We start from the raw sequence: 13,214 nt of genomic DNA, 5'->3' as shown, positions 1-13,214 counted from the left end.
TAAGGGGAGGGCTTATTTTCGGGATAGGTCTTATTATCGGGGAAACACGGTAGGATACAATGTAGATAACAACAATACTTAAGTAATCCTTTGATCACTTTGAATAAATAGGGTTATAATATTTGGAAGGACATTAGCTGAGCAAACAAAACTTATTCACTGTTCTATACAACTCCTTAAAATCTAAAATGGTGACCAAACCCACAAACATTAGATAGAAAATAACTTTGCTGCGAAGGCATACCAAGTTTTAAAGGTATCGTATTTGCTGTTTATGGAAAAAGTGCTTAAATCACGTTCTTGTCCCCCCACCATGGAGATGCAACTTCTTGCAACTAGATAAGAGCAAAATTGACACACTGAAATCACACAAGATGAATCTTTGGGTCTCCAGGGAAGAGGGCATTTCATCCCCCAGAGTGGTTCTGTTGGCTTCTGGGTTCCAGCTCCAATCTCAATTGGCACTGAAGTTGCTTTCCTCAGGTGTTGGTGTGTCCCATAACTTCTGGAATGTTTCCTGTTGATGTGTCATCACTTGAAAGAGGTTGGGAAACACCGATGTAAGGTGTGACACGAACCTGGTTGAACCACTGAATTCAGTATCTTGTTTTCCTTTTCATAACTGAGAAAAGTCACACTACCTCTTGTTCAGACAAATACCTTAATGGTGCTGTTCTGGCTGCCAGCCATCTTGGACAATATCTTCTTTCACAGTGTCTGTCATCCAAAGCTTGGCTTTAATTTTTTAAGGATTCATACCCCTTAATATTAATAGTTAATGTCTTGTTCTAGGTAACCCTGAGATGTGGCTCTTTTCAGCAGTAATATGTTTCATCTATGGAGTTCTAAATGCCCAAGGATTCTCTGAGTCAAAATATCCCGTGGAACCTGAAGTGTGGATGAATATTGTAAGTTATGGAAGAGGGAAGGAAATGTTAAATTTGGACCTCTAGCACATTCTCTCTCCCAGGATGTCTTCCAGAAAAGGCTGGACAGCCACTGGTTGAATGTGTTGTAGAGAATTCTTGTCCAAGAAGGGATAGGCCTGGATGGCTTCTGAGTTCTCTGCTGGCTTGGAGCTCCTATTTGATTGACTTCAAAGTGATGGATTTAGTGATGGATTTAATTGGCTATCTTGATAGGCATTCAAGATTATGTACTGGATGACAGGGCACCTGAGATCTGTGTGCATGAAGAAGGTCCCCAAATTGACAAGATCACTCTTCCTAGATGTATTGAAGCAGTGGTTAGGGACTATTGTTGGAAACTTTAGTGTACTCCCTCCCACATCCCTTGGAATTCCACAGTGACTTATCAAAATATTAGCAAAAAAGAAAGCCCCACCTTGGATACTTGAACTTCCTTTACAACAGCATCCAAGAAGACCTGACCCAACTCCTGGCACTAATGCATTTTGTATTTTTGCACAGAGTGAGCTCATCACCTACTCTGGCTACCCCAGTGAGGAATATGACGTCCTAACTGAAGATGGTTACATACTCAGTGTCAATCGAATTCCCCATGGTCATAGACCTCCAGAGAGAAAAGGTATGCCTTGTTTCAGGAGGGGAAACAAGACTGGTGATCTAGTTGGGCAGGCCAAGTTAGATCAGTTTGGGAAACCTGGCCCCAAGAATGACTCAATAAATCAAACTGCAAGTGTACAAAGACAAATGTAAAACTCCTTGAGTTTACAAAACATAGCCAAAGGAAAAATGAGTCTAAAGAGGTCTATAAAAATAATTTGTGGGAAAAAGGTACTAGCAACTTAGCAGGAAGGTACTAGCAAGTGGGGGGGGGGGGGGGAGAAGATGAGGAATGGGTAAATTGAGTTAATGCTGCCCTCCTTGCTCTCACAGGAGTGACCAGCTCCAGCAATTTAGGACAGGGTTGCTTTTAGAATAAGAAATAACTTTAGAGACTATCTCATCCAATCCTCCTATTTTACAAATGAGAAAACAGTCCCAGAGAAGAGAAAGGACATGCCCAAGGTCACACAGGAGGTAAATAGAAAAGCCAGAATTTGAATATAGGTTTTCTGCTTTTAAATGCAGTGCGCAAGAATGCCCAGTAGCTGGGCCAGAGTAGATCTTAGCTACAGAGGGTAGCCAGTTGTAGTCAAGAGTGTTAGAGTTGAATTCTGGAAACAAATGGGTTACAATTCTGCCTCTGACACAAACCAACTATGTAACCCATGACAAATCTCTACACCTCCCTGAGCCTCAGTTTCTTCATCTGTAAAATGGATGATTATACTACCTGTAGTTTATATATATATAGTTATGCTACCTATAGTTTTCCTACTTATAAAATACTTTGCAAATTTAAAGGATGAAATAAATAATCCATGTTACTATCTGTTGCTCACTTAAGCTAACTTATCAGTAGCTTAGAGAAAACTCAAGAAATGGTACCTGGTAATGCATTGTAGTAGAGGAAAGAAACCACATGGGCTTTCTTTAGAGCCAGTAATTGAGGTGAGAGGAGAGAATGGTTTTTATTTTGGAGGACAGGAATGTCTTTTTTTTTCTTTTCTTGGGAGAAAAGAAAGACTCTGACTCTAAAGCTTCAAATAAACCCTTCAAGAGCTGGACACAATATGTGTGTAAGGGAAAGGGGGTAGCCAGGAAGGAGATTACACAGTAAGTCCTCCATTTTCAGAAGGAGAAAAGATGAGGACTAAGGGACAATTTAAAATGTCACATTTGCAGTAGGAACAAGGAGGGAAGTAGATGTTAGTGAAAAATAGGATGCCTTAATCTGCATTCAGACTCCGTCAGTTCTCTCTGGGGGGTGGATAGCATCTTTCATCATGAGTCCCTTGGAATTGTCTTGGATCGTTGTATTGCTGAGAATATATAAGCCATTCACAGTTGGTCATCACACAACATTGCTGTTATTGTATACAACGCTCTCCTGGTTCTGCTCACTTCACTTGCATCTGTTCATGCAAGTCTTTCCAGGTTTTTCTAAAAGCATGCTGCTTGTCATTTCCTATAGCACAATAATATTTCATTAGAATCATACCCCAACTTATTTAGTCATTCCCCAACTGATTCACATCCCCCCAATATCAAATTCTTTGCTGCCACAAAAAAAGTTGCTAGAAATATTTTTGTGCAAAAATGTCCTTTTCTTTTCTCTTTGATCTCTTTGAGATACACATTGAGTAGTACTATCACTGGATCAAAAGGTATGTACATTATATAGCCTTTTGGGTATAGTTCCAAAGTGTTCTACAGAATGATAGGAACAGTCTACAACTCTACCAACAATGCATTAGTGTCCCAATTTTTCTACATCCTTTCCAACATTTGTCATTTTCCTTTTCTGTCATAGTAGATAATCTAATAGGTGTGAGGTAGTACCTCAGAGTTCTTTTAATTTACATTTCTCTAACCAATGGTGATTTAGAGCATTTTAACGTAGCTATAGATAGTTTAGATTTCTTCTTCTGAAAACTATCTGTTCTTATTCTTGGATCATGCATCAATTGAAGAATTACTTGTACTCTCATAAACTTGAATCAGTTCTCTATATATTTGAGAAAGGAAACCTTTATCAGAGACACTTGTTATAAAAAAAAATCCCTGGTTTTCTGCTTTCCTTCTAATCTTGGCTACATTAGTTTTGTTTGTGCAATAACTTTTTAATTTAATGTAATTTAATATAGTCATAATAATCCATGTTGCATCTGATAATACTGTCTCTTGTTTGATCATAAAATCTTCCCTTATTCATGCACTTGACAAGTATTCCATGTTCCCCTAATTTCCTGACCGTATCTCCCTTTATGTCAAGCATGTACCCATTTTGACCCTATCTTACAATAAATACTATATGAGATATTAGACTATACCTATTTTTTTTTTTTACTAACGTGCTTTCCAGTTTTCCCAGCAGTTATTTTTTGTTTGTTTGTTTGTTTTGGAGGGGGGGGGGGTTGTTGTTAAATAGTGAACTTGAGTCTTCAGGTTTATCAAACACTAGATTCCTATGGTTGTTTATAACAATATACTATGTACCTAATCTATTCCATTGATTCACTGTTTTAGCCAGTACCAGATTGTTTTAATGATTATTGTTTAGTAATACAATTTGAGATCTGGTATGACTAAGCCACCTTTCTTCAGATTTTTTCATTGATTTCTTTTATTGTTCTTGACCTCTTGACCTTTTGTTCTCCTAGATGAATTTTGTTATTCTTTTTCTCAGCTACCTAAAAATAATTTTTAGTAGTTTAGTTGGTACGGTACTGAATAAGTAAATTAGTTTATATAGGATAGTCATTTTTATTATATTGACTTGGTCTACTTATGAGCAATTGATATTTTTCCAGTTAGATCAGACTTTATTTGTGTGAAAAGTGTCTTGTAATTGTGTTTCTATAGTTCCTGGGTTTGTCTTGGCAGAATGATTTCTAAATAGTTTATGTTATCTACAGTTATTTTCAATGGAATTTCTCTTTCTCTCTCTTGCTGCTGGACTTCCTTGGTTATAGAATGTGGATTTATTTTATATACTGCTACTTTGATAAAGTTGTCAATTATTTCAACTAGTTTTTTAGCTGAGTCCCTAGGATTTTCTAAGTATACCATCATATCATCTGCAATGAGTGATAGTTTTAGTTCTTCATTGCCTATTTTAATTCCTTCAATTTCTTTTTCTTCTCTTATTGCTCTAGTTAGCATTTCTTATACTATGTTGAAATAATAGTGGCAACAATGGGCATCCTTACTTCTCCCCTGATCTTACTGGTATGACCTCTAGTTTATCCCTATTACAGATAATGCTTGATGATGGTTTTAGATAGATACTATTTATCATTTTTTTTAAAAAGCCCCATTTATTCCTATGCTTTCGAATGTTTTTAATAGAAATGAGTTGTATTTTGTCAAAAGCTTTTTCTGCATCTATTGAGATAATTATTTGGTTTTTGTTGTTTTTGCCATTGATATGGGCAATTAAGCTGAGTTTTCTTAATATTGAACCATTCCTATTATAAATCCTACAAAGAAATAGTGTATGATATTTGTGAAATATTGCTGCAGTCTCCTTGCTAGTATTTTATTTAAATTTTTGGGTCAATATTCATTAGGAAAATTGGTCTATAGTTTTCTATGTTTTCACTTTTCCTGATTTACATATCAGCACTATAGTTATCTTGTAAAAGGAATTTCATAGGACTTCTTCTTTGCCTATTTTTCCAAATAGTTTATGTAGTATTGGAATTAATTATTTTTTAAATGTTCAGTAGAATTCATTTGTGAATCCATCTGGTTCCGGTGACTTTTTTCTTAGGGAGGTCATTGATGACTTGTTCATTTTTTTTTTCTAAGATAAGGTTACTTAGGTATTCTATTTCCTCTTTTGTTATTCTGGACAATTTAAATTTTTGTAAGCATTCATTCATTTCACTTACTTTGTTGGAATTATTGGCATGTAATCAGGCAAAATAGCTCCCAACAATCGTTTTAATTATATTTTTATTGGTGAATTCAATCCTTTCATTTTTGATACTGGCAATTTTTTTCTTTTTTTATTCAAAGTAACCAAAGGTTTATTGATTCTATTGTGTTTTTTCCCATAATATCAGCTCCTACTTTTAGTAGTTCAATACTTTTCCTTACTTTTAATTTTATTAATCTCTCCTTTGACTTTCAGGATTTCCAAAATGGTTTTTAAATTAGTATTTTAATTTGTTTTCTTTCTAGCTTTTTTTAGTTTTATGACCAGTTCATTAATCTGCCTTTTCTCTCTTTTTTGATATAAGCTTTTAGAGATATAAATTCTCCCCCAAGCACTGCTTTGAATGTATCCCACAAATTTTGGTATGTTGTCTCACTGTTGTCATTCTCTTTGATGAACTTATTTATTGTTTCTATGATTTGCTTTTTGACCCACTCTTTTTTTTAAGGATTAGACTAGTTTCCAATTAATTTTTAACCTACATTTCTACAGCTCTTTGTTGAATGTAACTTTGGTTTGGTTTTGTTTTTCATTATGGTCTGAAAAGGATGCATTTAATATTTCTACTCTTTTGGCATTTGCTGAGATTTTTATAGCTTGATACATGGTCAAATTTTGTAAAGTTACAATGTACTTATGAGAAAAAGATATGTTCCTTTCTATTCCCATTCAATTTTCTCCAGAGGTCTGTCATAACTAACTTTTCTAAAACTCTATTCACCTCTTTAACTTTTTTCTTATTTATATTTTGGTTAGATTTATCTAGTTCTGAGAGCAGAAAGTTGAGGTCTCCCATGAGTATTGTTTACTATTTCTTCCTATAACTGGTTTAACTTTTCCTTTAAGAATTTTTCTGCTATACCATTTGGTGCATATATGTTTACTATTTAGTTTATTTTGTCGTCTATGTTATCTTTTAGCAAAATGTAGTTTCTCTCCTTATCTCTTTTAATTAGATCTATTTTTGCTTTTACTTTGTCTGAGATCATGATTTCCATCCCTGCTTTTTTTTCTTAACCTCAGCTGAAGCATAATAGATTCTGCTCCAACCCTTTATCTTTACTCTGTGTATATTTTTCTGTTTCAAGTGTGTTTCTTGTAAATAACATATTGTAGAATTCTGTTTTTTAATCCACTTTGCTTTCTACTTCCACATTATGGGTGAGTTCATCCTATTCACATTCACAGTTGTGATTACTAGCTGTGTATTTCCCTCCATCCTGCCTCCTCCCTGCTTTATCCTCCTTTCTGTTCTTACACTCTGTCCCTTTTCAAAAGTGTTTAGTTTCTGACTACTGCCTCCCCTAATCTGTCCTCCCTTCTATCAGTTCCCCCATCCTCTCTTGGTCCTACTACTTCCCTGTAGAGTAACATAGATTTATATATCCACCTGAGTGTGTGTTATTCCCTCTTTGAGACAAAGGGAATAAGGTTCAAGTGTTGCCTGCTCCCACCCTTCATTTTCCCCTCCACTGTAAAAGCTCTTTCATACCTTTTTTTATGTGAGATAATTTACCTCTCTCTTACCCCCCTCTTTCAGTGCATTCCTTTTTCCACCCCTTTATTTTATTTTTTTGATATCCTCTCATAGTCTACTCAAACCCATGCCCTCTGTCTATGTACACTTCTTCTAACTGTCCTAATAATAATTAAGTTCTTAGAAGGTATAAGTATCATCTTCCAATGTAGGATTGCAAATAGTCTAATCTTATTTACTCCCTTATGATTTCTATTTTCTGTTAACCTTTTTGTGCTTCTCTTGAGTCTTGTATTTGAAAGTCAAATTTTCTATTCAGCTCTGGTCTTTTCATCAGGAATGCTTAAAAATCCTCAATTTCATTAATTTTCCATTTTTCCCCTGAAGGATTACACTCAGGTTTTCTGAGTTGGTGATTCCTAATTATTATTCTAGCTCATTAGCCCTCCAGAATTTCATATTCCCAGTCCTCTGATCCTTTAATGTAAAAGGAGCCAAATTTTGTGTTATCCTGACTGCAGAACCATGATATGTGAATTGTTTCTTTCTGACTGTTTGCATTATTTTTTGCCTTGACCTTAGAGTTCTGGAGTTTGGCTATAATAATTTTGGGAGCTTTCACTTTGGGATCTTTATCAAGAAATGATTAGTGGATTCTTTCAGGGCAGTGAAAGAAGTGATATAGTGCTCTATATCAGAGCAATTTCCCTGATAATTTCTTGAAAGATGATGTCTAGACTCTTTTTTTTAAATCATAGCTTTCAGGTAGTCCAGTAATTTTTAAATCATTTCTCCTTGATCTTTTTTGTAGGTCAATTGTTTTTCCAATGAGATTTTCACATTTTCTTCTATTTTTTTCATTCTTTTTATTGTTCCTTGATGTCTCATGGAATCATTAGCTTCCACTTGCCTAATTCTAATTTTTAAGGAATTATTTTCTTCAGTGAGCTTTTGTACTTTTTTTCCAATTGACCAATTCTGCTTTTTAAAGAATTCGCTTCAGTGGATTTTGGGGCCTCTTTTACCATTTGGCCTATTTTTAAATTTTTATTAATTAATTAATTAATTTTTGCTTTTTTGGAGGGGTGAGGGGAGGGCAATTGGGGTTAAGTGATTTGCCCAAGGTCACATGGCTAGTATTTTTGTTAAGTGTCTGAGGTCGGATTTCAACTCAGGTCCTCCTGACTCCAGGGTTGGTGCTCTATTCACTGTGCCACCTGGAATCCCTGGCCTATTTTTTTTTTAATTAAGGTGTTATTTTCTTCAGTATTTTTTGTGTCACCTTTACCAAACTATTGACTTGTTTCATGATTTTCTTTCATCACTTTCACTTCTTTCCCCAATTTTTCCACTATCTCTCTTATTTGATTTTTAAAATATTTTTGAGCTCTTCCAGGGACATTTTTTCTTTAAGACTTTGCATGTAGCTTTAATTTAATTGTCTTCTCCTGAGTTTGTATTTTGATCTTCCCTGTCTCCATAGTAACTTTCTATGGTCAGGTTTTTATTTTATTGTTTACTTATTTTTCCAGTCTATTTCTTGGTTTTTAACTTCATGAAGTTAGGCTCTGCTAAAAGTGGCTCTACTTTCTAGGTGGAGGGGGCACTGTTCCAAGCTTCATGATTTGTGTGCTGTTGCTTACAGAGCTAATTCTGGGGGTTTCTGTAAGTTTTCAGTTCTCCTAAGGTAGTAGATCTAAGAAGAGGTGTATTCACTGCTCTCCTGGCCTGTGCTCTGGTCTGTGAGCTACTACAAATACTCTTTTCTGCCCTGGAACTTTGACCAGGGTCACAATTCTACTAGTGTTCCTCCTCACCCTGGGACTATGACCTGGAACCATGTATGGGCAATTTATTTTTTATTAATTTATTTATTTTTAATTTTCAACATTCATTTCCACAATATTTTGAGTTACAAAATTTTTCCCCATCTTTCCCTTACTCCCACGCCAAAATAGTGAGCCTACTGAATACCCCTTCCCCAATCTGTTCTCCCTTATATCCTCCCTCATCCCCCCCTTAACATTGTAGTAGGGCAAGATGGACTTCTATACCCCAGTGCCTGTATATCTTATTTCCCAGTTGCATGTAAAAAGCAATTATTTTAAAACAGATTTTTCCCCTTCTTCCCTCCTCACCCATCCCAACTGGGAAGATAAACAATTCAATATAGATTGTACATGTGTAGTTACACAAAACATTTCCATAGTAGTTATATTGTGTAAGACTAACTATAATGCCCTCTATCCTATCCCAACCCCCACTTATTCTATTATCTCCTTTAACCCTGTCCCTTTTCAAAAGTGTTTACTTCTAACTACCCTCTCCCCCAATCTGCCCTCCCTTCTATCATCCCCCCTCTTATCCCCTTCCCCCCTATTTTTCTGTAGGGTAATATACCCAATTGAGTGTGTATTTTATTTCCTCCTTAAGCCAAATTCAATGAGAATAAGGTTGACCAATTCCCTTTCACCTTCCTGCTCTTCCCATCCATTGTAAGAGTTTTCTCTTGCCTCTTTTATATGAGATAATTCACCTTAATGTATCTCTCCCTTTCTCCTTCTCCCAATATATTCCTCTCACCTCTTAATTTTATTGTTTTAGATATCATCCCTTCTTATTCAACTCATCCTGTGCCCTCAGTCTATGTATACATGTACATACATATGCATACACTCCCATATATATTTATACACACATACATCCTCCTATACATACATATATGTATGTATACATATATATATATACACACATATATGTATGTATACATATATATATATACACACATATATAGATATTCCCTCTCATACTGAGAAGTCTTATGAGCTACAATTATCGTTTTTCCAAGTAGGAATGTAAATAGTTCAACTTTAATAAGTTCCTTATTTTCCCATTTACCTTCTCATGCTTCTCTTTCTTCTTGTATTTGAAAGTCAAATTTTCTGCTCAGCTCTGGTTTTTTCATCAAGAATGCTTGAAAATCCTCTATTTCATTGAATGACCATATTTTTCCCTGTAGCGTTATATACTCAGTTTTGCTGGGTAAGTGATTCTTGGTTTTAGTCCTATCTCCTTTGACCTCTGAAATATCATATCCCAAGCCCTTCAATTCCTTAATGTAGAAGCTGCTAGATCTTGTATTATCCTGATTGTGTTTCCACAATACTCAAATTGTTTCTTCCTGACTGCTTGCAGTATTTTCTCCTTGACCTGGGAACTCTGGAATTTGGCTATAATATTTCTAGGAGTTTTCTTTTGGGGATCTTTTTCAAGAGGCAATCGTGAATTCTTTCAATTCCTATTTTGCCCTCTAGCTCTAGAATATCAGGGCAATTTTCCTTGAGAATTTCTTGAAAGATGGTGTCTAGGCTCTTTTTTTGATCATGGCTTTCAGGTAGTCCAGTAATTTTTGAATGGTCTCTCCTGTATCTATTTTCCAGATCAGTGGGTTTTCCAATAAGATATTTCACATTGCCTTCTATTTTTTCATTTGTTTATATCTGTTTTATAGTGTCTTGATTTCTCATAAAGTCATTAACTTCCATCTGCTCCAATCTAATTTTGAAGGAATTATTCTCTTCAGTGAGTTTTTAAAATTCCTTTTCCATCTGGCAAGTTCAGCTTTTTAAGGCATTCTTCTCCTCATTGGCTTTTTGGGCCTTCTTTTGTCATTTGGTTTATTCTATTTTTTCAGGTGTTATTTTCTTCAGTATTTTGGGGGGCCTCCTTTAGCAGGCTGTTGACTCACTTTTCATTATTTTCTTCCATCATTCTCATTTCTCTTCCCAATTTTTCTCCCACTTTTCTTACTTGATTTTCAAAATCCTTCTTGAGCCCCTCCGGGGCCTGTAACCAATTTATATTTTTCTTGGAAGGTTTTGATGCAAGAGTTCTGACTTTATTGTCCTCCTCTTGTTCCATGCTTTGATCCATTTTGTCCCCACAAAAGGATTATATGGTCTGTTTGTGCTTCTTCTGCTTGTTCATATTGCCAGCCAATTATTTGACTATTGAGCTCTTTGCCACAGTTGAACTCTGTCTCCAGATTGCAGAGAGCTATGTCCCAAATCGCTGGGGTTTTTGCAGCTGTCAGAGCTATGAGAAGTGTGCCCCCTCTGCAGCCCCCACAAGCTCTGCCACAGTGGCCACACACCCCAGTACCACCACTCAAGACCACGATCCAGATCGAAGCAGGTTAAAGCAAGAGCAATTACCCTCGGAATGGTAGCTTGGTCCCCCAACTATCTGCAGGACCGGAGCTCCAAGAGAAGCTTCGTGGAGGCAGCTGCAGCCACCAGGGCTCTGCCATTCCTCACCCCAGGGGCAGGGACTGGACCTCGCTCTTCTCTACTCAGTGCCAACAGTGTTCCCCACTGACCTTTTACTTTCTTTTTTGGCGTTTATGGGCTAAGTCTGAAAACTGCTACAACTGATGGTGATTCACTCTCCCGAAGTCTGCTCTGGCCACCACCGGTTTGAGGCTGCCCTGAAGCCAGAACTGTGTGGCTCACAGGGGACTGTGCTCGGCTCCCAACGTGCTGGGATAGACCTTTCCTGTCAGCCTGCCTGGCTGCCTTCAACAGGAGATTTGTTTCTCTCTGTCACTTCGTGGGTTCTGTAGCTCTAAAATTTGTTTAGAGTAATTTTTTTGCATGTATTGTGGTGGTGGGAGCCAGAGTCACTCGGAGGTCCTGTTTTTACTCCACCATCTCCATCTATGGGCAATTTAACAAGAGTCCTGCTCCCAGAGCCAACAAAGGGTCCCCTGTAATCTCCTTCTCACCACTTGTTTGACTCCCTTAGCATCTGTAGGCTGAGAACTCCAGAAGCTGCCACAGATGATTCAGTCATCCCCAAGGCCTTCTGCTGGTTTTCCAGACATGACCTGCATTAGACTATGCTCCACTCACCCCAATGAGACAGACCTTTTCCTGCCACTCCAGAATTAGTTTGGAGGTATTATTTTAATGTTGTTTCGAGAGGACTTTGGGAGCACTCAGGTGTGTCCCTTCCTTTTCTCTGCCATATTGACTCTACCCTCCAGAATTTTATTTGAAGCATTATTTTAAAGAAGGGATGTTGGGAGAGTCAAGCTGATTTCTATTCTGCCATCTTGAGTCCTCTTAGCTGTCTTTTCATAATTTTCTTGCGTCACTCATTTCTTTCCCCATTTTTCCTTTGCCACTCCTATCTCTTTCTTTAACTCCTCTAGGAATTCTTGTTGGCCTTGGATCCAATTAATATTTTTCTTTGAGGCTTTGTTATAACTGTTTTCATGTTGTTATCTTCTTCCAAGTTTTGTTTTGGTCTTCTCTGCCACTGTAGGCATTTAATGGTAAAGTTCTTTTTGTGCTGTTCTTATTTACTAGTTTTTTTCCAGTGTATTTCTTGCCTTTGAACTTAATGCTAAAAGTGGGTTCTGCTCACTTTGGAGTGGGGAGGAACTGTCCCAGGTTTCAGACTTTTTCATGCTACTGCCTTCAAAGTTAGTTCTGGAGGTCTGAAATTTTTAGTGCTTCCAAAGTGGTGTGATCTGCTCTCCTGGTCTCTGCTCTAGTCTTTGCCCTTGCCTCTCCTGCAGGTGTTAGTGTTCCTGCTCCTCTTGGTCCTAGAACTGTGGCCAGATCCCCCCTCTCCTGTGGTCCCAAGGGCTAGTACTCTTCTTTGTCTTGTAACTATAAGCAGGACCCCTGCTCCCTTGTGACTGACCCCCAGCACGCCTGGAACTGTAGCCAGGACTGCCTGTGGGCAATAGAGTTGCCAGTCAGCAACAGCTACATCCAGTGCCAGCAAAGGGTCACATGAAATCTATTCCTCAGCAGTCATCTGACCTCTCCCTTATTGTATGAGAGCTGCTCCTGCTGCTGTCACCACCTCCAAACTCCACTGCTGGGGATGCCACTCTTTGGGTTGGCTCCCAGTGTCACAGACCTCTCTTTCTAATCTTCTAAATTGTCTTAGGCTGAAAAAAAATTTCTCATATCAATCTCTTGTTGACTCTGCTGCTCCAAAATTTGATTTGAGGAATCATTTTAAAGTTGTTTGGAGGGGAATGTTAGGAGAGTTCAGTTGGGTGGCTGCCTGTACTCCACCATCCTGGACTGATTCTGTAATATCATACACATTTACAGGCCAGCCAACAGAGTTATATCCCATCTGGCCCTCTGTGCCTGTGAAAAAACTGGCCCTCATGCCTGGAATGCTCTCCCTCTTCACCTCCCCCTCTAGGGATCCCTATCTCCACCCAACTGCTGTTTCCCAGATGAGA

General features: G+C 37.5%; 1 protein-coding gene across 3 annotated transcripts in view; it reads left to right on the top strand.

The window, feature by feature from the left end:
- The window catches only part of LOC138172151 (lipase member N-like), a 55,275-nt gene that overhangs the window by 13,455 nt on the left and 28,606 nt on the right, over window positions 1–13,214 (top strand). For all 3 annotated transcript variants that reach the window (XM_069101769.1, XM_069101770.1, XM_069101767.1), the window contains 2 exons: window positions 793–908; window positions 1,431–1,548. In XM_069101769.1, the coding sequence (XP_068957870.1) occupies window positions 804–908; window positions 1,431–1,548 (223 nt within the window). In that variant the 5' untranslated portion in view covers window positions 793–803. The remainder of the gene's footprint in view (window positions 1–792; window positions 909–1,430; window positions 1,549–13,214) is intronic.

The sequence above is a fragment of the Petaurus breviceps genome, unplaced genomic scaffold (assembly GCF_028583685.1).
Source record: "Petaurus breviceps papuanus isolate PSGF00001 unplaced genomic scaffold, PetGlider_PUasm1.0 490, whole genome shotgun sequence".
NCBI lineage: Eukaryota > Metazoa > Chordata > Mammalia > Diprotodontia > Petauridae > Petaurus > Petaurus breviceps.
This window is presented reverse-complemented; position numbering and strand designations above follow the sequence as displayed.